General features: G+C 49.8%; 1 protein-coding gene across 5 annotated transcripts in view; it reads left to right on the top strand.

Moving 5' to 3' along the window:
* LOC107143177 (RAD54 like 2) overlaps positions 1–23,612 on the top strand; it is a 60,265-nt gene that overhangs the window by 33,442 nt on the left and 3,211 nt on the right. The window contains exons 17-19 of one of the 5 annotated variants that reach the window (XM_048794639.1): positions 9,237–9,458; positions 22,705–22,873; positions 23,131–23,180. In XM_048794639.1, the coding sequence (XP_048650596.1) occupies positions 9,237–9,458; positions 22,705–22,873; positions 23,131–23,165 (426 nt within the window). In that variant the 3' untranslated portion in view covers positions 23,166–23,180. The other 4 variants (XM_015487113.2, XM_048794640.1, XM_048794638.1 and 1 more) reach the window with 4 other exon arrangements.

Genomic DNA, 23,612 nt, shown 5'->3' with positions numbered 1-23,612 from the left:
TACATCTTATTTCTGTGCTTTCACTCCTTCAGTTCTCCTGCTATAGTGAGAGGGCAGCCCCCAGACATGGGGCTTGGAATCCTACCTCTCCAGCCATGATAGTGTTTTCCAGTTCTCCTGATGATGTGTTTCCTTAGACATCAAGCTCCTGGTTGAGAGTAAGATAAGTGGAGCCAGAGGAACTACTCAGAATGTCCAGGATGCTGGGGTCAGAAATGAACCCAGCATCACTGGCACTCTGTGGGTGTCTGGCTGTACTATAGCCTACAGTGAGTCAGGGCTTGCCAATGTAGCCTCCTGCCATGCTATGGGGTGGTACTGCCCACAGGTGGGTGAGCTGGCAGCTCTGCTAAGGGTTGTTCAGCCTTCATTTCTGAGCCATGCCAAACCAAGTATTTATGAATCCCTAGCTCTGATTTCCTTGTCTGGAGAGCACAAGTGAGCAAACATTATGGCCTACCCACTATTGGCTGACTGGGCATCACTGGAGTAATCGAATGAAACGGGGTATGCTGATTCCCTCTCTCTGCCAGGTTCTACTCTATACCTATACTCAACAGATGAATCAGATCTGGTCCTGACCTCAGGAGATTGTGTAGTTGGCAAGTCAGCCTTTTACAAATGATTCTTCAATAAGGCCTGGGTTCGGTGTCCATAGAAGTTTGAGCTATAAAGGCCTTGACTTTGTTGGGAAGATTTAGAGAAGAGGTGGATTTCAGTTGGGCTTTCCCAGATGAGTAGAATTTGGCTCTGCTACAAAGAGCCACATGACTAAGAAAACTGTAGGAACAAAAACTTGGAGACATGGAATTAGAGGGGAAGTGAGGCCAGTGAGCATGTGGTGGATAGAGAAAGTAGTGGAAAGATTCCCTGATCCATGTAGTGGGGAGGTGCAGCTGGTTGAGAGAAAGGGAATGGCACTCTTTGCCACTTTCGTCTTGGGAAGCTAATTGGAGGACAGGTGGAGGATGGAAAGAGATGAGGCAGGGAGGCCATTAAAGAGATTGAACTGGGCCCAGGTGAGAGATGATATAGGTAGTTTGAGAGATGAGTAGACACTAAGGTTTCATAGTCACATGGCTGGGATCACATAGCATTATATGAAGATGGGAGCATTGGGGCCCAAGTGGGATGGCACAGGTGCTGGGCTGTGGGCCTCACCTTCAACCCTGCTTAGGGTCTGTTGTGTAAGTCCCTGCCTCTCCTGCCACATCTGGCCTAGATAGAACCCCTCTGCAAGGCCAGAGGAGGGAGGAGGGAGGAAAATTCCTGTAGCTGCCTCTTTTCTTCTCAGTATATCTTCATGTTCTTGAAGTAGCACATTGCCTCTTTGGTAGGAGATCCTAATTCCAAGTTGGGAAGGGCCAAGGCATCAGATATTCTGGGGCCAGTGCTGGAGGCTGGGCCAGGGAAGAATGAGATAGAAGAACCCTGATAAGAGAGACTCTCCCCATGACCCTCTGGCCTGGCTACTGCTTCTAGATAGCTCACCATGCAGCTCTCCCTGAGATGTGGTGGACTCCATAGAGTGGGCCCTGGTTGTCCAGGGTTGGCTGGAAATAGTCTGACTTAGGTGCTTGTCTAGGGGGCCCTGGCCTGAGAGCTAGCCTTGAAACTGGCAGTCCTAGGTTCTGATTCTATCCCATTGCTATCCTGCTGTGCAGTCTTGGGTATATCACATAATCTTTCTGAGCATCTGTTTCCTCATCTGCAGGGTAGTGGTAAAATACATGTTTCATAGGTAGGCTGACAAGGGCTTAGTTAAGTGATACAGGTGAGGTCTTCACTTCAGTGCCTGGTGATCAGTGGATGTTTAACAATGACAGAGAAAAAGGTGGAAAAAAATTAGCATGTGCTGAGGGGTCTAACCCTTTGTCTGGCTATAGACATCTGGCTAGCTGTGGACTCATCACAGACGATGAATGAGCAGGTGAAGGTGGCCTCTCTGATCCTGCTCCTTCTAGTACGGTCTCTCAAGAAGATACTTGTGTCCATATTCAGAGTTGACTCACACCCTGGCACTTGGGATGGCTCAGGGACACTTGGGTTTCTACCTACTCTGGGAGCTGGGCAGTGCCTTCTCTGCCTGATGGAGATTATAAAAGGTCTTGGGACCCATGAACTCCCAGGCTTTAGGTTCTCATAGCTTTCTGGTCTGGAGGGCTCTGAGGCCTCCTGGTCACACTTTGATACATAGAAGGAGAGACTGAGGTGCAGAGAGCATTTTCTTGTTTTCATTCAACAAACATTTGAATACTAGATGTGTGCCACGCTGTGTGCTGGGCAGTGATGTGCCATTGGGACCAAGGAGCCCAGCCTTTAGGACCTCTCAATGTGGAGGTGTCAGGGAGACCTGGAGGGAGGTCCCATTCCCATCCTAGGCTGCCTCTGCTAATTTGGTCCAGCAGGGGGCCCTGTGTATTCTGATTCTCTGAGAAAGACAAGATAAAGGCTGACCTGTTGAATGTCTCACCTCAGCTCCTCCCTCCCCAGCCCAGCATAACAGGAGTCAGAATGTGGTTTCTGAGTGCGGAGGAAGGAAGGCTGTTTCACACTCTGAGGGTGGAGTAGTAACCAGGTAGACATACCACCTGGCTTTGGCTGCCCCCCCTATAAGATATGGACTGATAGCTGTGCTCCCTAGCCACACCCTTTCCTGGCCTAAGTTGGTCAGCCAGGAGATTGGTCCCTGAGAAAGGTCTGGCAAAACCCCACTTAGGCCAATTCTGGAAATGGCACAAGAAAGGATAGTGGCAGTTTCTGTGGACTCTTTTATATCAGATTCTGCTTGAACTCTCAGCCCTGTGTCCCAGAGTCCTGTATGAAAGGAGTCTGTGAGGTCTTTGAAAATGGTTTCTGTGAGGCAGAAGGAAGTTATTCCCTTTCTTATCTCTGAAGGCCGTGGCATGGCTGAGGGTGGGGAAGGGAGGAAGGAGGGAGTATGTGTTGGGAAGTGGACAGGCCCCAGAAGTGGCTAAAAGTGTTGCTCTCCCATCCAGGGTCCAGAATTTATGGCCATTTTCTTTTCAAGGTACCAGAAGGGTTGGGGCTGGTTCCAGAGACCTGTAGTCAGGTGTAGGTGGACCTGCCACACCCTTCATACACACTAGTCCACACTATACTTGCATAGTTAGGTCCTGGCTAGAAAAATTGCTCTGCCCCCAGCTCTGCTTTCAAGGTAGGTACTGGGGTTTTGGAAATTGACTTTAGCCTCCTCTTCTGGGCCTCGTCCTCTGGAAGCCTTCAGTGTTGGAGGGGAAGGAAATTGCTGGGTGGACCTTGTATACTTCCCTTGATCCTGTCCAGCTCTGGCCTTGGACAGGCCCTAGTGTCTGGTGTGCTCTCACCATGCCTGTAGTCTCTCCTGTCTCTAGCCTGTGTCTCTACCTTCTTTCTCACCCTCCACTGCCCATCTCTGCTGCTGTGTTTGGGGCTTAAGCAACCTGCCTGGATGAGGCAAGAGGGTGGAACAGCCAGTTGCATTTACCTGGCCCAGGCAGGCTGCATCTGCTGGTCATATTCACCACTCACAGGTGATACTTTCCCCAGACTTAGAGTAGATGGGGTACTGTGATGCTTTGAGTTCTGTCTTTAGGAAGCTAGACTGTGTCATTGAAGCTCCCTTTTCCTTTAGTTCACTGGCAGTCAAGATCTGGGGCCACCAAGTCTGCAAGGCCTGAGACTGATGAGAATTCTGAATTCTGTGTATGGGAGGCACTTAGGTCAGATAAAGTCTGAGAAGGGGTGAGGGAGTAGGATTTCCTAGGATTGACCTCCTCAACAGGGGCAAGAGAATATGGGCTGGGCTGATGCTTTCTGAAGGTTCAGGCTGTGCCCTATCCCAATTTACCCTATAGTTACTTTCTGCTAGGTAGAGCCCAAATCTTTGCTCTGCAGCAGGTTTACTGTGGGACTATTCTGAAAAGGCAAACCCCTCTCTTCCTACTCAATCTGCCCGTGGGAGATGTTGAGATGAGGTATGAGAGGAGAGGGTTTTGAATTCACCCTTCTGTGCATACCTGTGTATGACACTAGATGTGTTACTTGGCTTCTCTGAGTCTGTCTCCTTAGCTATCAGATGGAGATGAAAGAATCTCTATATTAGGGTTTCCTTTTTTGTTGTTGTTCATTTGTATGTTTTGGTGTTGGGAACTGAACACAGGGCCTCTTGCACATTAAGCACATGCTCTACTATTGAGCTATACCCCTAGCCCAAAGTTTTTGTTTTTGTGGGAACTAAATGATGAGGATAAGTCCCAATACCTGACCCCAAATAGGTGCATAGCACCCTTGACATCTATCCCTGCCTCTCAGAGCTTTGTAGGCAGAGCCTTTGTATCTTTAGGAATCCTGCCTACCTCCTGCAGGTTGCCTGAGCTGTGTGAGGAAACAGTTCAGGGAAAGGTCATTGTGCAGCCTGTTCCTAGCCAGAGCCTAATTCTCAGACTTCCAAATGGGAGTGGGTTGTGTAGTGCAACTCTGAAGATGGTCTGCTTAGATTTGAATTTTAACACTAACACTGTTTTGCTGTATGACCTTTATTGAGTGGCTTGGGACAGGGTTGGGTCTCAGGGGCAGGGTTGATAATAGCATGTACCACACATGGCTGTTTGGATTTGATGATTTTATATGTGGAAGGCAGCAGCTGGGGCAAAATGGTGAAGCATTGTTAGGTATCAGCTGTTGTTGGAAGTATGCTTCTTAGAGGGGCTGTTTCTGAAATAATTCTATGTGGGAACTCAAGAAGCCCCAGAACCCCGTCTTTGAGAGTTGACATCTTGCTGAATTCTCCCTTCTGTCCAAGCCTAAAGTATGTGGGTCCTGACTTCTGGCCTGGCTGACTTCATTAGCCCATGTGCTGAATGGTGCTTGCCTTAGTGTGCCTGGGCACTAGCTGCTCAGGGAAGTTGAACACACAAGGCTTAGTGTGTTGACTTGCAGCATCCATGACAATGAAAGAGGCCTACTGTCTAACTTGTGTAATGGGCAGGTGTTGCTGCTGTGTTACCCTGGGAGTACCAGTGCAAGTGAAGGGCATTGCCTCTACTTTTTCCTTTACCTTGGGTGGAACACTCTGAGTTAGGTGGGCTGGCATAGGAGGGATTAAGGAAGCCCTCTGGGCCTGGGCCTGGCAGATGTGGCAGCTGTCCTGATTGATTGTACAGGTTGTGGACCTAGATCTGTCCATTTCTACTGAGGCTAGTTAACACCATTTCTCTTTTCTGGATCCTGGAAGAAGTTTCTCTTATCTGGTTCTTATACTCAGTGACTTTCTGAGGTGACTTTCTTCATTGGCCTTACAACATGGGGTCATAGGGACCTGTGAGACCACTAGAACGGGTTATAGTGCCAGCCTTAGAACCAACTCAGACCTGGAAGCTTGAGGTTTCAGACAGACTGCCCTATTCTCACATTCCTGGGGCTCAGGAGACTGCACAGCCCAAAGGAGATGCATTGGGGCCTAACATGCCCTTGTCTCTTTCCTGGTATTCTTACTTTGAGGGCGGATCCTGGGTTGGCTTTCCTTTTCTCAAAGTGGTGATGGATTTGACCATTGCCCTCTTTCCCTGGTGTGGTTCTTGACTGGTACATTTCTGGTCAAGCTGTTCTTCTGTGCACAGGTGCCCAAGTAAATGGCATATATGGGGAAGAAAGGGAGCATGCAGATGGGAGGCCCAGACCTTTATCCTAGGGTTAGTTGCTAATAAGGGTGTTTCATTGAACCAAGGTGGATGAGGTCTCTTGTCATCAGGAAATAGGCCCTTGGCGACCTTAGTAAGCAATTTTCTTGGAGGTGTACCTGGGCTTTCCTGGGAGTCTGGGAAGCTTTTCTCTGTTACTGGAATATCCTTGCCACTCCCTGGATTATTTTAGGGCCTGTCCTCTCTTCCTTGCTCTTTCCCAACTCCAGCTTGGCATAGGGCTGCTTAGGAGATGGTGGGCTTGCTGAGGGATTGCCTGTACTGCAACCAGCCACTGACTGGGGCCTGGGAAAGCATAAGAAATGTCCTAACTTATGGAATTAAGAGATTGCTCAAGCAGGAAGGGAGGCCCTGTGCCCTAGACACCTCCAGAATCCTGGGAGCTCTGTCTCTATTGTTTACCTCTCTTCATAGTGGCAGAAGCTCTTCATTTTCTTCAGGTAGAAGGAAAGGAGGCTTGATTATTGTGCACAGCTTATATGTGCAGCAGTGTGCATGTATGTACCATCACTGAGCATACCCAAGGGACTTTCTGTGTATTCAGGGATACTGGAGCTTTCTGCTTTGAGACCTGGAGTGTGGTGGGGAAAGATGGGGAGGCCTCATTTTAATGTAGCTCAAGACCTGCTTCCTTGGTAGGTATTTGGGATCAGAGGAGGGGTAGCTTGGTGGGGAGCAACAGAAGGCTTCAGGGGGGAGGGTTGAGTCTTATAAAATGGATGGGAGTTTTCCAGGCAGAAGGGACTCTGGAATAGGGTGAGGAGGGATGTTTTGTGCAGAGGAAGTAGCATATAAGAAGGCAGGAAGCATGGGAGGACGTGGAATGTTTGACTGCAAATAGTTCCTTGTGGCTGTGTGTAGGGGTGTGGCAGGAGAAGAGGATGGCAAGGCAGGCTAGGCCAGAGCCTGGATCTGTTCCTCCCTCTACCACCTAGATACTCAGTGGGTGCTTGCCCATCTAGGTTCTGTCCCTTTCTTGGGTCTGGTGCAGCAGAAGGAATGTGAGATGAATGTGTAGACAAGTCCAGGCAGTATTGTATGGGCCACTCTAAAAGAACATGCTGGACTTGGGGGTTTGGTTTCATTTTAGAGGTAAACTGGGAGCCATTGAGAGACTCCAGTCAGGGTTATCTTGTATGTGTGTTCTTATGCCTTTGGGATATTGAAGAAGGTGTTGAGCTGGGTGTTCCATGATTTCCTGATTCCAGGAAAGACCTAGGACCCGGTTAAAGAGTAGAGAGCAAGTAACCTTCCACTCATTCATTTCTCCCTCTAACCTATATTGGATGTTTCTTTTGCATGACATTAGGATATGCAAGTAGGCTTTGTGACAGGTACAGCCCTTTAGTTTGTTAGTGGAGGCCTGTCAGCAGAGGCCTGTAGAGAATGCCTGTGGGAACCTTCTGCCCATCTGGCCATTTGCAAGTCTTAGGGTGTGAGTGGGACAAGTGCACCATCTAGAGACAAGAGGTGGTACTGCAGCAATCTCCTGTGCCTCTTGCCTGGGTAGAGTGGAAGGGGCTCCAGACCAAGAGAAGTGACTTGCTGTAAGTAGATTTGATAATGGGCAAGAGAGTTTACAGTAAAATATTGAGGGATGGTATTTGGAAGAGGAGACAGTGCTAACAAGCTACCCTAAAAGGATCCCTAAGAGGGTGAGCCTTTGAACCAGTGGGTTCTGTAGGGATTGTATGTTCAGAAGTTAGAGTGGATAAGCATTCTAGGCCAAGGGACAGTTGTTGGGATGGTCGTATAGCTATGAATAAACAATCAAAGTTATGGAGTACTTGGTGAATACTGGGCCTAGGCTAAGGCCTTATGAAGTATTTCCTTTAATATGATAAGTCTATATGTAGATATCAAGGAACTGAGGTTCTAAGAGATGTGGCCAAGATTACATGACTCAGGATTCACACCTTGGCCATCTTCTCTCCAGCTGTGGTTCTGACCACTGCACCATATTTCCTGTCACCAATGCTGTGAGCCAGGCTTGATACCATAGGATTCAAGGGGACAGTAAGGGAATTAGAGCCATATAACTGGGTGATATTCTAGAAATGATATCCTGGAGTAGGCGCCCAAGTTCCAGGCAGAGCATGATTCTAAGACAGGGCTGGGTTGATCAGAGTAGAGGAGGTAGATCAGGGCTGAGAAAGCCCTAGAGGATTGCTGACAGGGCTTATAAAGGGCTATAATGGGAGGGTAGAGGCAGTCAGGTAATGACCTCACAGTTGTGGGAATGTGGGTTGAGGAGGAGGGTAAGTGGAGATAGAGGAAATGACTTGCTTGAATTTAGGGGTCAGTAAGCTCTGGGTATGGGGAGAAAGGAGCCTTTAGATTTATCAAAACCCAGAATTGAAAGTTCAAGAACTGTGATGAGTGTCCTGGAGTCAGGAACATGAACCCATGGGGGCCCAGCCTGAAAGCTGGTACTGACTTAAATGACAGGAAAGTGGACATGGGAAACAAATAGCAGGAGGTGAGACAGACTGAGGCTTCCTGGTGCTAGAAGAAGTGAATACTAGCCTTGAAAGCTCTGGGTCAGTCCTAGAAAGTGTTGGAGGCTCACATAAGAACTATGTGAACCTCTCTGTCCATCTGGCTAGGGCTTTTGAGTGCCAGGGAAGGAGTATAGGAGGGACAGAGAGAGAGAAGGATAGGAAGTGTAGACACTAGAGGCCAAGAGACTTGGAGGGAACCAGAATTCTGGGGCTTAATCAGGGAGGGACTTGGAAAGTGGAATAGGTCCCAGGATGGGGCATAGATTGGAGAGGAGGTCTGGAGGCCCTGTGCACCTGGAAGAAGATTCCCTTACAGATTTTTTATCTGCTACTCAGAGTTCAGTGTGATCCTACTTCCTGCAGAGTACTTTTCACAGTCCCTCCTCAACTAGATGCCAGGTCCCCAGTCTGGCCTGTAACCTGCATGAGTACCTGTGTACACACACATACTTGCTTTCCTGGGACATGACTAGGAAAGCAAGCTGTGGGCTCTTCAGTTCTGCTCCCTTGCCTGCCATAATTTCTCTGCCATTGAAGCTTGCTTCTATAGGTAATGGGAGAGAAACATGCTAATTGGGCTGTGTTGGATCCAAACTTCAGGATCAATGGACTATAGTCCTGCTAGAACCCTACAATTGGGGGCTGATAGAAGGTCACATCAAAAAGATGGGAGTAACCTCTGAATCATGCTGTTGATGGGCCATTTTGAGGATGGCTCTCTGTCCTTCATTCTCTTGGGGTACAAAAACCAAGTCTGATTCCTCACTATGACCCTTATGTCTCCAATATGGGGCATAGCATATTTGTTGAAGGAGTAAATGAAGGGTGGAAGAGAGTCTTGCAGCAGGATGCATAGGTGGACCTTGGTTGGGTTTTGGCAGGAAAATGGCCAGCTTTATTCTGGTACCAGGGGCTTTGTGGCCTTTGGAAGCAGTTGGTTCTCCCAGGCCTAAGCTGGCACAGACCCGGGAGACAGGAGGTCTGAGGGTCTCCTTTCTTTGCCCAACTCTGACCCCCTGGTCTGCCTCCACAGGTGCCCCCTGAGAAGTGTCGCTGTGCAGTAGGCAGCATCCTGAGTGAGGGCGAAGTGTCTCCCTCCCCTGAGCTCATCCAGCTTTACCAGAAATTTGGCTTCAAGATATTCTCCTTTCCAGCACCTAGCCATGTGGTGACAGCCACTTTTCCTTACACAACCTCCCTGTCCATCTGGCTGGCTACCCGCCGTGTCCATCCTGCCTTGGACACCTACATCAAGGTGAGACACACTGGTATGTGTTTGTGAGGCGGGCATCAGCCAGATCCCTTGGGTGGGCATGGGAAGGACTGCCCAGGATGGGAGGAAGAGGTGGTTTGGGAAGAACAACACCCTAGGGTTCCATGAGAGCAGGTGCCTGTGAGACTAGGAAGATGGGCAGAGGCTATTGTCATCTTGTTCAGATGCCTAAGAACTTATAGGGACCTGAACATCTCCCAGGAGATAGTCAGTTTGGCTCTGGTTTGACAACATGTCTCTAGTGTTCATCCTGTACTCTGGGCTTAGATGGATGGACAGGTCCACTCTGTCCTGATTCTACTGGAGGCCTACTGAGCAAGGCCCTGAGATCTCCAGTGGCTAGGCAGACCCAGGTTCTCATTTTTTGCTCTGGCCCTGCCCCCCCCCTCTCTTTTAGTTGTAAACGGACACAATATCTTTCATTTTATGTATTTATTTTTATGAGGATAGAACCCAGGGTCTCACACGTGCTAGGTGAGCACTCTGCACTGAGCTACAACCCAAGCCCTGACCTTGACTCTTTTTGACCTTATGCACCTGCTCCCTAAGCTCAGGACTGGGGCAGCAATAGCAAACCTCTCTCCTTCATTTCCTGATTTGGAAAGGAAGCAATGCCAGCAGCCTAGCCTGTGTTGAGAAAGGAGGAAAGCCAACCACCAGGAAACCTGACAGAGCTCTCTAAGTCAACAGAGTTCTTAAAAACTTGCTCTTTGTCCATTCTTGCTCCTATAACTTTTTTATAAGTTTAGGTGCTGGCAATATGATCTCAGTTTGGGCTTGGAAAAGATTGTTTAATCATTCATTTGACTTGTTTTTGAGTGTCTATATGCTTAATACTGTGTAGGTCACCATATGAAAAATTGGCGTATGGAATGGGCACTTATGGTGAGATGATTAAGTTAGGTAATTAACGTCAGACAAAAATGGGATACACACTAGGAAACAACAGGTTGGGAAGGTCAGGGGACCCACTTGGATGGAGTGGTCAGGTACAGCGTCTCTGTGAAGGTCATCTCAAGGCAGAGTCCTACAAGAGCCTTTGGAGAGGAGGGCTCTCCAAAGAACATTCTGGGCAGAGCAGGGTAAGGAACAGGATCTAATGCATTGGGGAGCCATGTCTGTACAAGGTGGGCAGGATGGGACTAGATCATGGATCAGGGTTGGTTGGACATGCTCAGAGGGCTGTCATAAATCCCAGAGTGAATGATAGCTACTTGGACTGGGCCAGTGACTATAGAGATGTGGACCAACATTGTGTTTGCTCATCTATTTTGTGATAGAACTGGTGGACTTGGGATGGGCTAGCTGTTCAAAGAAGTGGCAGTGTCACAGAGGGCGTTGCTTCCCTTTGGCATGGTCAGGCGGGTAAGTGTATAGTGATGCTTTCCATTGAGATGTGGGGACCTGGCCTTGGGGAAAACTGGCTCTGTGGGTGTGTCAGGAAACACATGGTGTCTCCTATGCTTAGGAGACATATTGGTGGGGATGTGGAGAAGGCTGAGTGATGGTGATATGTGTAGAGTTTGGAGTTGAGAGAGGCCTGGGCTGGAGAATATAGGGACATAAGCATATAATGGTATTTGATTTGGTAGGCTGCTGTGTGCCTCTTTGCTTCTGTAGGGCCAGAGGGCAGCGGATAGCCTGTGGCAACAAGGGCTGTATAAAGGGCATGGCCACTGTGGCTAGGGTCAGGGAACAGGTTAAGAAAGTCAGCAGGAGTGAGAGCTTGGCAGATTTGGGGGAACCTTGTGACTTTGTTCTCCAGAACAGCTTGGAACAGGAATAGGGCATTAGTGATGGAAATGGGAGCTTAGACAGATCCTAGGTAAAGAGGTGCAAAAGTCTGATGTCAGGGCTGGGGAACGAATAAATAAGGCCCCAGGTCACTGGCTGTGGTCTTGGTGGTCAAGGACAGACTGAAGAAGAAACAGTGGTAGGCAGACTTGTAAACAGGCAGACTGTCTAGGTTGTCCATGGTATTGTAGTGTTGTGGTGGTAGGGTGGAGGCCTGGAGAGGATTAAGGCAAATTTCTTTATGAGCTTGAGAGTGATGCTCAGAGAGTACTGGGAAGGATATGGTTTTCTGGGGCTGAAGTTGGACTAGAAGTGCAGAAATAGGGTGACAGTGAGTGTGGGAAGGAAGACATCAATCAGTGCCTTAGGCCTGTTCACATGCCACCTGAGGATGTCATGTCTTTCTTTTTTCATTCAGGGAGAGCTGATGTGTGGTGTCTCTGGTCCTGTCTGTGCCATCCTCAACTTCAGGGGCTAATCTTGAGGAGCAGCCCTAGGAAGAGACTCCCTGGGTTCCAGACCTCAGAACAGGGCGTGTGGCATGTGGTGTGGTGGCGAGCAACTCAGCCACCAAAGCCTTTTCCCAGCGTTAGGGATTTATTTTTAGACACCTTTGTCCAAATTTCCCGGCCTCTGACAGCTTCACACGTTGCCTGGTTTTGACGTCACCTCTTTGATGAAAGCCCTTCCTCCTTCCTCCCCCTCCTGTGGGAGCCTGTCAGCTGTGCTCCAGGATCCATTCTCCTGTGGTGGGGGCTGGGACAAGGAAGCAGGGGTATTAGGGAGAGCAGAGGGCTTCTAGAGATGTCTGGAAGGCTTATTTATGTGGGCATTGCCAGTGGGACAGTGAGAGAGAGGCCAGGCTGCCCACTGAGGAGGCATAGCCCAAGGTCTTCTTTTTGTATTGGTGCTCCTGTGTTTAGTCTGACCTTGTGGCCTGGGGAACTAAGCTGGGGGAGAGATGAGGAAGGAGTTGCCTCTCTTTGCTGGTTATAGCCTACAGTCAGTGGAGACTGGCCTTTTATCTCTTTTAGCCCAGGAGACAGCAATAATAGAGTATAAGGCTGCTTCCCATCTCTGCCTTCTTCTCCATTGCCCTGTGGTCAGAGAAAGGAGGCTACCAATGATATTCTGGATGCTTCTGACTCTCCCAGTGCTGACAGCTGACTGCCTTTAACTGTGGGTGCATACACACACCCCTTTCTCTCTGGCTCTGGGATTGCTTTGAAAGTTCTTCAGATGGAATGACAGCAGCCATCAGCATTCTGTTTGAGGATGGGGAAGGAGGCCAGGAACCCTGCTACTAGAAGAGGAGGGAGGTCTTGGCAAGCTCACCTTGCCTCTGTAGAGGTGAATGAGTCTCAGAGATCTTTGGGTCCAGAAGGTGAAGAGCAGTTGCAGTCCTGGCAATTGCAGGTGTGCTTGAGCCTTGGGACAAGATTGGTCTCATGGGGTAGCAAGGGACATGGGGGTCACTGTGAAGAGCCCAAAGAACAGCATTTGTCAGGCCCTTTTGGAAATTCTGGAAGGGATGTCTAGATCCCAGCTTTGTAATCTGAGAGACAACTTTTGGCTCTCTGGCCAGCCTTGCTCAGTTCTGCAGCTTGGCAGACTAAGCTATAGAAGCTGGAACCTTGCCTTTCTTCACATAAGCTACCGGACGCTCCCAAGCTGAGCACTCTAGAATAGTGTGTGTGAGGGGTCCCTAGATACTGTGTGACCATTATTGTATGTGGAAGATGCCCCAGCTTGGTTAGACTGCTCCACTGGAGTCCAAGGAGGTGGATTTTAGGGCAGGAAACCACTCACTGAGTCCCAGGAAGGTGGCATCTTCTAGCAGCTATAGGAGGGAACTGGGCTTCATTGAAAGTGCAAACCTGCTGAAGAGCTGGGACCTACATATTATCCCAGAGTGGGTAAATGCCCCCAAATTCACCTTTTTTATTTTTAAACATATTTCTATAGCATTTTGTTTTATTATAGAACTAGTATTAACAATTGTCCAGGGAAGAGTTTGGACACATGGAGCAGACCAAAATCGAATGATTAACTAGGGATCCCACAAGTGGGATTGTGTGTAAAAGGCCCCTAGTGTGGTACTTGGCTCATGGCTGGCTGTAGCAGTTGGTAGGGGGACACTGAGAATGTTAAACTGGTCCAGCTAAGTCCCTAATGCCTGACTCCCCTCCAGGCAAGGTCCAGAATCTTTTCTATAAATCCCCTTCTCCAAGGTCTCTGATTTCTGAGAGTTCTCAGGGAAGAGTCCTTGTAAAATAGCTTGAGAAACTTTGAAGTTTAGGGAGACAGGGCATTAATTTGGTGGTTGATTAATTGGGGCAGGCAGGCCCTGAATTCAGACTTGGCTTTCTCCATAGAATTATAGAGAAGGGTTGCTGGAGGAATTGCCAAAGGGGTGTAGTTTGCTCATGAGGGGAACCTGGTGGCTGAGTTCTGGGACAGCTGGTTTGACTTGGGTTGTCCTGCTTGGGATTTAAAAGAGGAGAGGGGGCCCAGACTCCCACCCAGAATGTTCTGAGGTGGGAGTCTAGAGATTGTGCTGAGATGCTCTGTGGCAGGCATGCTGAGGTGTGGCCTGCACTAGGACCCTTCCCTGCTTCAACTGGAGTAACTCTGCCTTAGGTCCTACAATCCAGATAATGCTTTGGGATTTTGTTTGGAAAAGGGCTTGTAAATCTCAGTGGGCTTAAAGACCTTTGTCCTAAGACAGTTGTACCACCAGGAAGATGCCCTCCACCATGTTAGCTGCATGCTTCTTTGGGATATGGAGGATGCTGTAGCAGCTATAGTGCAAATGGAGCTGGGAGGCATTAGGCCCATCCTTGCACAGATTGGGACTCCCAGAAGAAACAATTCTTTCTGGGAGAGCCTCACTCTGAGTGAAGGCTGGATCTGAAGGGAAGCTCAGTGTAGCTACAAGCTGGGGTTCTCTGGGGTGAAGGTGACTGAACTCCCAATGGTGGGTGATAGCATGGTAGTGTCTTGGGACAACAAAATGGAAACCAGAAGCAGAGGCCTTAGCAGGGTGCTTGCAGAAGAGAGTAAGCTAGATGAGCTATGGACTAGGAGGAATCTCGCAGCATACTGGTCAGAACCTGAGTTCTCACTGGGCTCAGAATCCTGTGCTTGTTTCCTCTTAGCTTACCTCCGTGACTCTGAGCGAGTCAGTGGGTAGGGGAACCTTGGTGGCTGAGTTCTGGGACAGCTGGTTTGACTTGGGTTGTCCTGCTAGGGATATGCCAGAACCAGATCACCAGTGGAGGACAGCAGGGTGCTTGCAGTGGGAACGTAGGTAAAGGAGCCCCATGGGAAATTTGAAGTCTGTGGTCATTTCTCTCTGTTTACCACTTTTGCCCAGCCAACATGGAAGAGTACCAAGCTTTATTTTAATAAGGGAGGATGGGTTGAGAATATAGCTCAGTGATAGTGTGTGAAGACCAGTCATTTCTCAGCACCCCCTCCCCACCAAAAAAATGTTGGGGAATGTGCTCTTGGCACCTTAGCTCAGGCTCTTGAGTCTTCCTTTGTCTGGCATTGTTCTGGGCATAGGATCCAGTAAAAAGCTCCAAATCAAAACCAGCATCCCCATTGTTTTGCAAATGGGAAGGCAAAGGACTAGAGTGGGGAGGTTTCCTAAGGTCAAGGATGAAGCAATGGCTGAAACCAGATTGGGTGGCTGGGGGTTTTTCTTATGGCGACTTGCCTTTTGCTCCTCTGCCCTGTGTGTGAATATGACTCAAACCAAGAGGCAGAGGACTTATCAAGAATTTGGGATATACTTGAGGCATGTCAGAATGGGCCTGGGATTGACAGTAACATGGCCCAGCAACTTCTTGACCCTCTGTCTCCAGCCCTTGTAGTCAGAGTTAGAGGCTGAGGCTGCTGGTCTCTCTGCCTATTTGCCCAGCAGGCACTCTCATTAAGGGTGACTTTGCAGCTGCTTCAGGCACAGGAAGCAGCTGCTAACAGCCACCTTGTTGGACCTCATGTCCTCATCCTCAGTAAGGTAGAGACTGCTCTATTCCCAGGGTTCCCTCACTGGGTCTGTAGCCATAGCCACCACTTGCTAATTGGCCTGCTCTAGCACTGTCAGGACACTGTCAGCTGCCCCAGGACCTGGGGCTTAGAGTGTCAAGCCTCAGAACTCCTTCCCGTCTTTCCTAGCCAGAGCTTAGCCATGCTTGAGGAGGGATGGGTAAGGGGAGGGATGGAGTCACTGGGAAAGGCAGAACAACTATTGTAGGGGGGGTGGCATTTGGGCTGAATCTAGAAGGATGGGCAGCATTCTCTAGGTGCGGTGGCAGATCAGGCAGAGGTACTGGCATTTAGTGAGACTGGAATGGCAAGGAGGAGCAAGAATCTGGGCCCAAGATATTAGGCTGGGTTCTCTAGGTACTAGGGAGCCACTGATGGTATCTGAACAGATAAGTAACAGTGTCTAGTCTGGGCTTCTGCGCAGAACTCTTGAGACTGGAAATGGGAAGAAAGAGCTTGAGGCCATAGCCAAACTTTGAATTAGGGAAATATTCTTAGCTGAGAATAGTTGTGACCCTTCACTCGTAGATATACCCAAACCAAGAGGAGACTCTCCCACCATACCAGGGCTTGGCTCCCCTGTACACCTTAGAGAACTCCTCCTGAAGGTTGGGGAATGGAAGCACCTACAAGAGGCCAGGCCTCTCCCCTCTGCTGGTCTAGGTACTGGAACCTACTCCACGGCCTCTGGCTTCATGCCTCCTGCTTCCCCTCCTCCAGGATTGAAAGCACAAAGCCAGCCTTTGCTGGGGTGGCGTGGGAGCCACCACTCTCAAAATATCAGCTTGGATATTGTAGCTTGGCAGCCCTGCAGGACCCTGGAGGCTGAGGCTTATCTAGATGGTGCTGTGGGGTTGGGCCATCACCAATCCAGAGGGAGCTACCTTTCCTAGGCAGATGGGACTCATAAAGGAAGAATTCTGTTGTTCTTCTCCAGAGAGTTTGGGATTCATTCCTGGGAGAGGAGGAAAGGATTCTGAAGAAGGAACTTGGCCTGCAGAGAACTACTCTGCCCTTTAGCAGAGCCTTCAGATATGGAGAGGTGAACTGTTTCCTTACATACATAGGAATCCTAAGGCTTTAAGACTGGAAGAACTTCCCTGAGGGAGAGAGAAGAGTTTAGAGTGCCAGTTAAAAACTGGAAAATTCAAGTCCTTCTCCTTCTTTCCTTCCCTTTTGCCCTGTCTCCTCTCCATCTCACTTGTCTACTTGTCCTTTCCCTCTGGCATTTCCTGACTCTTCTGCCTCCCAGGTGCTTGACTTCATGGCTCCATCTGCCCTGAGCAGCCTTCCTGCTGCTGGATAATCAGTCAGCGACATTTTCCATCAGCTTGTGAGCTGGACAGAGCTCAAAGTCCTTGACTGCACAAACACTATAAAGGGCCACTGGATGGTGGGCTGTGGAGCCTAAAGTGGGAGGACATCATCTAGGAGGGACCCTCCCCCCCGCCGCAATTTGAAATGGAGAGCCATGGAATCCTGGGGCTGATGGACCTAGAAGTCTTACTCCCATGGTTCTAAGCCCTCTGGTCCTATTCCATAAGGGCCCAAGAAGGCCAGAGCAGGGCTGAGCTGGGGTTGTATATGGCCATCTGGGCCCTGAGGAAAAGAAACACTAGGCATGGCTGAAGATCTGGGGCTTCACAGTCCATTTGGGCATTAGGATACATAAGGACTTACGTTCCATGTGCCTATTTAGAGGGAATCATCCTTTTACTGCTCCTCGGTGCCCCAGCCCACCCCATGCTTGACTGCTGCCAGGGCCCCACCTCCAAGAGCCTCCTGGGAAGCCAGGACCTGAGCAGCACCAGGGAGATGAACAGAAGTGTAAATTGTGTGGCGAGCTGCCGGCTCTGAGGTGAAAATGAAAAGTCTTCAGACAGCAGCAGCAGCAGGCACAGCAGGCTGGGGTGCCAGGCACTGCGCTTGCCTCCCACTGGCTGTGTCACACCTCCCCCTCTGCATCCTTCACCAGGCTCCAGCCTAGGCCTGGCCCTAACTGCCTGGCTCCTTTGCCATCCTGTGCCACTCAAGGGGCTCCCAGACTCCCTCCACCATCCCCTGGGTTAGACCTGACCTCAAGAGGGAATCGATCTCTCCATCTCTTCTTCTTCTTCTTCTTCTTTTTTTTTTTTAATATATTTTTTTAGTTGTAGTTGGACACAATACCTTTATTTTATTTATTTATTTTTATGTGGTGCTGAGGATCAAACCCAGCTCCTCACATGGACTAGGCAAGCGCTCTACCGCTGAGCCACAAGCCTAGCCCCTCTTCATCTCTTCTTGCTCCCATTATGTTTTACAGTTAACTGACTAGTGCACAGGAAAATGAGCCATGCTTTAGTTGCCTTTTGACTTAATGTTTATGGTAGTTCCACTGTTGTTTCTTTTGAGTTTTCTAAGTATACAATTTTCTTGTCTTTAAATAATGGTGTTTTTATTAAGCTTTTCCAGTTCTTTACTTTTGAGATTATTTATTCTAATCCCTTTATTTCGTAGTTGGGAAGATTGGGGCCCAGAGGGAAGCCACCCATTTGACAATAGCTAGGCCAAGGTTCTGGGCTTCTGCCTGGGGCTCTGTGTGCTATTTCCTGCCCTCTGTTTTCCTTTCCTGGCAGTCTCTCTCGCTTCCTCTCTCCTTTGCTTGCATTTTCAGAGATTTAGGCCTTCCAGCTATGAGGGGAAAGGGGAGGGAGAGGTTGCTCACTAGCCCTTCTGCAGGCTCTCCCTGCTGACATGAAGTGCCCCAACAGCACCCCACAGACAAGTCTAGGTTCTGGGCCAGAGACTTAGGAGGCCTGGTGGGGATGAGAGGGAGACAGGGAGAGGGAAGTTGACAGAAGTTCCTGGGCAGAATAATAACAACGTGCTGCTTTCTAGCCAAAACTCCCTGCTATACCTCCCCCAAGCACTCTTCACATGCAGTGCAGACCAGCTGCCTGAGGGGCCTCCAGGGTCTGAGCCCCCACTTGCAAGGACCGCTGTGTGCAGGCGGGTTCATGTCTGTGTCTGTGTAATTAAAAATGTGTATGCATCACTTCACCCAGTGAGGAGATGCCACCACCTTGGGTGGGATGCAACAGCTGCTTGCTGATGTGTGGCTGCTTGGCTGTCCAGCCTGGTAGGGAGGGGTTGGTAGGACTGGGCAGCAAAGGGCAAAGAGAAAGCCCAGGTCCTCTCGCTCCAGTGAGGCAGGAGGTAAGGGGCCATGATGGAATAGGGATACATCCTGTGGACCTCATCCTTTTCTGGACCTAGAGCACATGTAGATGTGTGACCTAGTCCTTGGCCTGCACAAAGTGACACCTCCTTTCGGGCATTTTTTCTACCCAGCTATGAGCAAAACCAGCTCCTGGGCAGCCTGGGAGTAGCATCCATCTTCAGCCTCTAACCTGGCCCTGACCTCTTCTATTTTATATCCCCTATCCCCTTCATACCCATAGCTGAAGCCTGGGCACAGGGTGATGTTCTGAGAGAAGAACACAAAATGAGGATAGTTCAGCTCCTCAGTCTTACCTCCTTCCTTCCTCTCTCTGAATTCACTGAAAGACCTGCCAGGGGAGGTACTGTGGTTCCTGGCAGGGGATGGGGAGGGGAACCTCAGCCTATCATACTAGCCTTGTTTTTTTTGGGAACCCTGACCTGAGTACTTGCCCCCTGTGTCCTGGAGATGAGGTCAGGCTGCTGTGAGGAGTGTGTGATGTGTTCCTAAAGTGACTGAGGCAGTGGTACCATGGCAGCCTTGTGTGAGATGGTGAGTTGCTTTTTCCCTTGTCTTCCTGTATTCCTGGGTGGATAGTCAATGTTGGTACAAGGTGAGTTGGTGACAAGGGATGTGCTGTTGGCTGTCTTGTAGAACTCCCTGCATTGTGGGTGATATTCCAGATACTTCTTTTGTTTGTGTTTGTGGAAGACCCAGGTGGGAGGAAAGACTGGAGGTATGTCTAAGGGACTGGGATTCCTGAATCCAGTTTCTAGCCATTCCTGGTGAGATTTTGGCATGATTCACCAACTTCTTTCTGTTAGGTGGAAAGGGCTGTGAATGTTTCATCTCTCCCTATCTTGGAAGAGGACCTGAGAGTCCCATGAATCTATGTGCATGAGTGAATTCTTTTGGGTTGTGGGTTTGTTAGATGGCCAGTGGGATCTAAGTGGCCAGAAGCAGGTTCCCCTGTTCTGGCAATGCTTCCATGTGGCTCTGGCTATCTGGGCTGTGGAAGGGGTATGCCAGGACAGGGAAGACTTCAGGCCCATCCAGGCTCCTTTACCCAGTATTGCTAGCCCAGTGTGGCATTGAGCTGATGTCCTTGGCCATTGGCAGTCTGCTCTCCAAGGGCTCCCTGGGGCTAGCTGAGGAAGAGGCAGCTGGCCTTGCCTTCCTCTGATGGTTTTCCAATATTTACCTGCTTGTAGACATGCTGCCCGGACCCTAGTCCTGCTGTGTAGCAAGAACCTGAGAACCAGCCCATGGCCACCGTCTCCTCCCCCTGAGGTTACACCTGGCTGGGAGGAAAAAGGCTTGTCCTCTCTGCCTGATTACTCAGGGACAGGGCATATGGCAAGTCCTGCCCTCTTGCTCTTTATCCCCAGTCTTCACTAGACTTATTCCTGCTTAGAGGGCAAAGCACAGAGGGGAGGAGGTTCTCCAAGGAAGAGGACTTCAAGGGCAATGATAAGTCCCATAAGTCCCTTCCCTGCTTGTGGGCTGAGGTTGGAAGTTTGACTTTGCCTTCTTCCTGCCCCTTCTTCTCTGCCCCTGAGTCTGAATTTTGACAGGACCTGGTATGTCCTGGGGTTGAGCAGTCAATGGGATTTTTTTAATATTTATTTTTTAGTGGTATTTGGTTACAATACCCTTATTTTTTATGTATTTATTTTTATGTGGTGCTGAGGATCAAACCCAAGACTTCGCACATGGGAGGTGAGTGCTCCACTGCTGAGCCACAACCCCAGCCCCAGTTAATGGGATTTTAATTAGCTCTGCGCTTCCCTCTATTAAGGAGGGCCAGGGACCCCTAGGCAGCAGCAGTTAGGATCAGGCTGGATTTGAGTTTGAGGCAGGGCTGGGCAGCTGGTGCTCCCTGTGTAGGAGGCTGCAAGGGGGTAGGGATGGGCAGAGTAGCTGGGCTACAGCTTTTTCTTCATCCTCTGTCTCCCCCGTTCCTCTGTTCTCCCCTATGGCTTTGAGATGAAGGCGACGGAAAGGATGGAGGATGCGGTTTCCATGGCAACAGGGCTGTCCATAGCCAGGCAACTTCAGAGCAGGGCTCTCTGGAGGAGGCAGATGTGCAGAGCAGCCGCAGAGCTGCCTCCTGCCTGCCAACGAGGGGGCTGGCAGAGCAGGTGGCATAGGGTGGCTGCCTGGTCCTACCCATCCTGATGCCCAGTCTAGAAGAGAGAGTGGAAAGATCACTACTCCCTTTTTTCTGTTACTTCTAAGCTCCTCTAGAAAGGAAGCTAGGGAGGTAGCCTGAGTACCAGCAGGGTTTGGGGGTAGGGGTTGCATCTCCATTGTCCCTAATCTCTGAATAGACACAAGCTTTAGTCTCTGGGAACGTCCCCCAAAGCCAACTCTCAGTAGCTCTTGAGGTGGCCAGTGGCCACTCTGCTACTGCTCTTTGGACCCTTTGAATGCCCAAAGCATGAGGATGGAGGTGAAGGTCATGCCTTGACTAGATTTGGAGACCCCTTTTTCCCCCCTCTGACAACTAAGGAAGGACCCAGACCTCCTTCAGGAAGCCTCCTTGGCCCTGACCTCGGCAGCTTGGCCCAGTTTGTTGAGTTGGACTCAGGTTTGGCAGTAGGCCCTCCTGATGTGCAGGCATTGGAGAGAGCCTAGAGCCTGGTAGCTCCATTTCCTGATGTTGTGTTCTTGGAAGCTTCTTCTTGAGGACTAGGCTGCAAGTGGGCTTGTGGGAGGGTGGAGAAACAAGGGCAGCCATCAAAAAAGGCAAAGACAGGGGTCAGCTCATGGACTCATGAGGTGGAAGAGGCCTGGAGAGTCACCAGGTTGACAAAAAGATTGGATTCAAACATGAAAACTAATGACTTTCTTTTACTGACCTTGGAAGCATCAGGGCCAGGGTGTTTCCCTCTGAAGTTGGACACATGGAAACAGGATGAAAGGCTTTGCTGGGTCACCTATGGAGTTTGAAGATGAGCTGCACCTGACCTGGGTGGGCCGTCTTTCTCCCATGTGACCTAGGTGCACCATTCTTCTAGCAGGTGCTGAGGGTCCTCACTAGATACACCTTTTCAGGCTTATTCCTTCTCCCCTTTTCTTTCCATGGGCTCTCTTTACCCCTCTTTACTGGCTTTAATTGGAAGAGATTCCTCAACCCTCAGGTTGGCCAGGAAGGCGGACAAGTGGAATCCTGGAGTGGCTTTTCCCTGCCAGGCGATAAGTCTCTCATTACCATTAAGTGGAAGGCTCATTTCAGAGCTCGTGGTGAGAGCTGGCGGGTGCTATAAATAGCCGTGTTGTGAAGGTTGGCGGGTGAGCAGTGACAGGGCAAGGGCCTCACAGTTATCTTGGTGGGTAATTGCACTCCAGCACAGGAAAGGGGGGCGGGCTCAAGAGCGATAGACACTTGACCCCTGTTCTGATTGTTCCTGCCTGTCTCAGAGCAGCTCTGGCATTTTGTCTGCTGGCTTCCTCACACTGGGGGATGGGGAACATTGGGGTCTGTGTCCAGGCATAGGGCAGCAGGGTGCCTGTTAGAACTTCTGGCCCTGGAAGCTGATACTTCACCTCATTGGTTAATGTTCATTGCTAGACTCATGTGTCCTGCCCGCCTGTCTGCCTCCTCTACGTTGTCCGAAACCCTGGGCCCACGGGTGAGGATGTTTGGGAACCATGTTTGAAAGTCTCAGAGGTTTACTTAAATCTAGGAGGGGAAAGGGAGTGGAAAGCAGGGTCCATGGGAATATGTCTGCAGTCAGAGGTCCAAGGCCCTAGTATCGTCTGATATATCTGGATCTGTTAGCATTGCTTAGGATAGAGAGGATGTCAGAGGCATAGGGTTCTAGGATGGAAAGTGTGATGGGTTACACTTTGACTTGGGTACCTGGGGTTCTAGTTCATGGCATCTCAGTGCTGGGTAGTCTAGGTGTGCTAAGTTTCATGGCTGTATGAGTCCATCCTTTTGGTCCCAGATATACATAGAACTAGTAGTGTCAGATTCTTAGGTTTTTTTCCTTAGACTGCTGCATGCTAGAGAATGGGGCCTTGCTCTTAGGGAGGTCTGCGTGTGTCTCCCTCATGAAATTTAGAAGAGATTGGGGGAAGATACAGCCAGCAATAAACAGTTCCTAGGGCCACCGTGGGACAAAGTGAGTCAGGGGCCCTGTGGTGCTCATTCTACCTTTTCTAACTGGTTAGGAACGGAAGCTGTGTGCCCACCCTCGTCTGGAGATCTATCAACAAGACCAGATCCATTTCATGTGCCCGCTGGCACGGCAAGGTGACTTCTATGTGCCAGAAGTGAAGGAGACAGAGCGGAAATGCCGGGGGCTTGTAGAAGCCAGCAATGCCCAGGTGGATGGCACAGGTATAGAAGGTAGGGGAATAAGGGTGGGGTCCTGCCTGGAGCCACTGTTCTGGATACCTAGGGGCATGGTTGAGAAGGCTATTTCTTCTGGGATGGCACTGTGGATGTCAGGCTATGCTTGGCAGAGGTAGGAAGACATATGCCTACCCCCAGAACCCACATTCAGAGTGCCTGTTTCCAGACATGTGGATCTATGTGCATGTAGATTCACACATATTCCCCTGACAACACAAAGACCCTGTCTGGATTCCCTTCAGATGCAACAGGAGTACCTTTGGAAACAGATCACTGATGGATGTTCATGGGAGGGGGCTGAGGCTACTCAGGAAAAGAGTCACTTGGGTGGGGCTCAACAGGAAGTAAGATTGGCACTGGATCTGGAAGGTAAGGAGGTGAACAAAGTGTTCTCCTGTACCCCAGTATGGGGCCCCATCCAGAGCCAACTGCTTTCTCCCTGCTCCTGCTGCTAGAGCCTGCCCACATACCTGCTGGCAGGTCCAGGTCAGCAGGCTGCTTGCCTGTTCCCAGCCTACCCCTCCACCATGACCTTTCATGACAAGTAGGAAAGGGGCCTGTTGGTTAACTTCCCAACAATCTTTGGCCATCCTGGTGGAGCCTTGTGTGACTCTGGAAGTCCATGATTTCTAGGAGTGATGCAGGGCTGTGGGGAGAGAGACTGTCTTTTTCCTCTCTAGGAGAGTTTGCCTATTCAGTCTTAAATAGCCAAGGTCACCCTAGA

This window comes from Marmota marmota, unplaced genomic scaffold (genome assembly GCF_001458135.2).
Source record: "Marmota marmota marmota unplaced genomic scaffold, marMar, whole genome shotgun sequence".
NCBI classification, from domain to species: domain Eukaryota; kingdom Metazoa; phylum Chordata; class Mammalia; order Rodentia; family Sciuridae; genus Marmota; species Marmota marmota.
The sequence above is the reverse complement of the archived record's forward strand: the minus strand, read 5'-3'. Positions and strand labels throughout refer to the sequence as shown.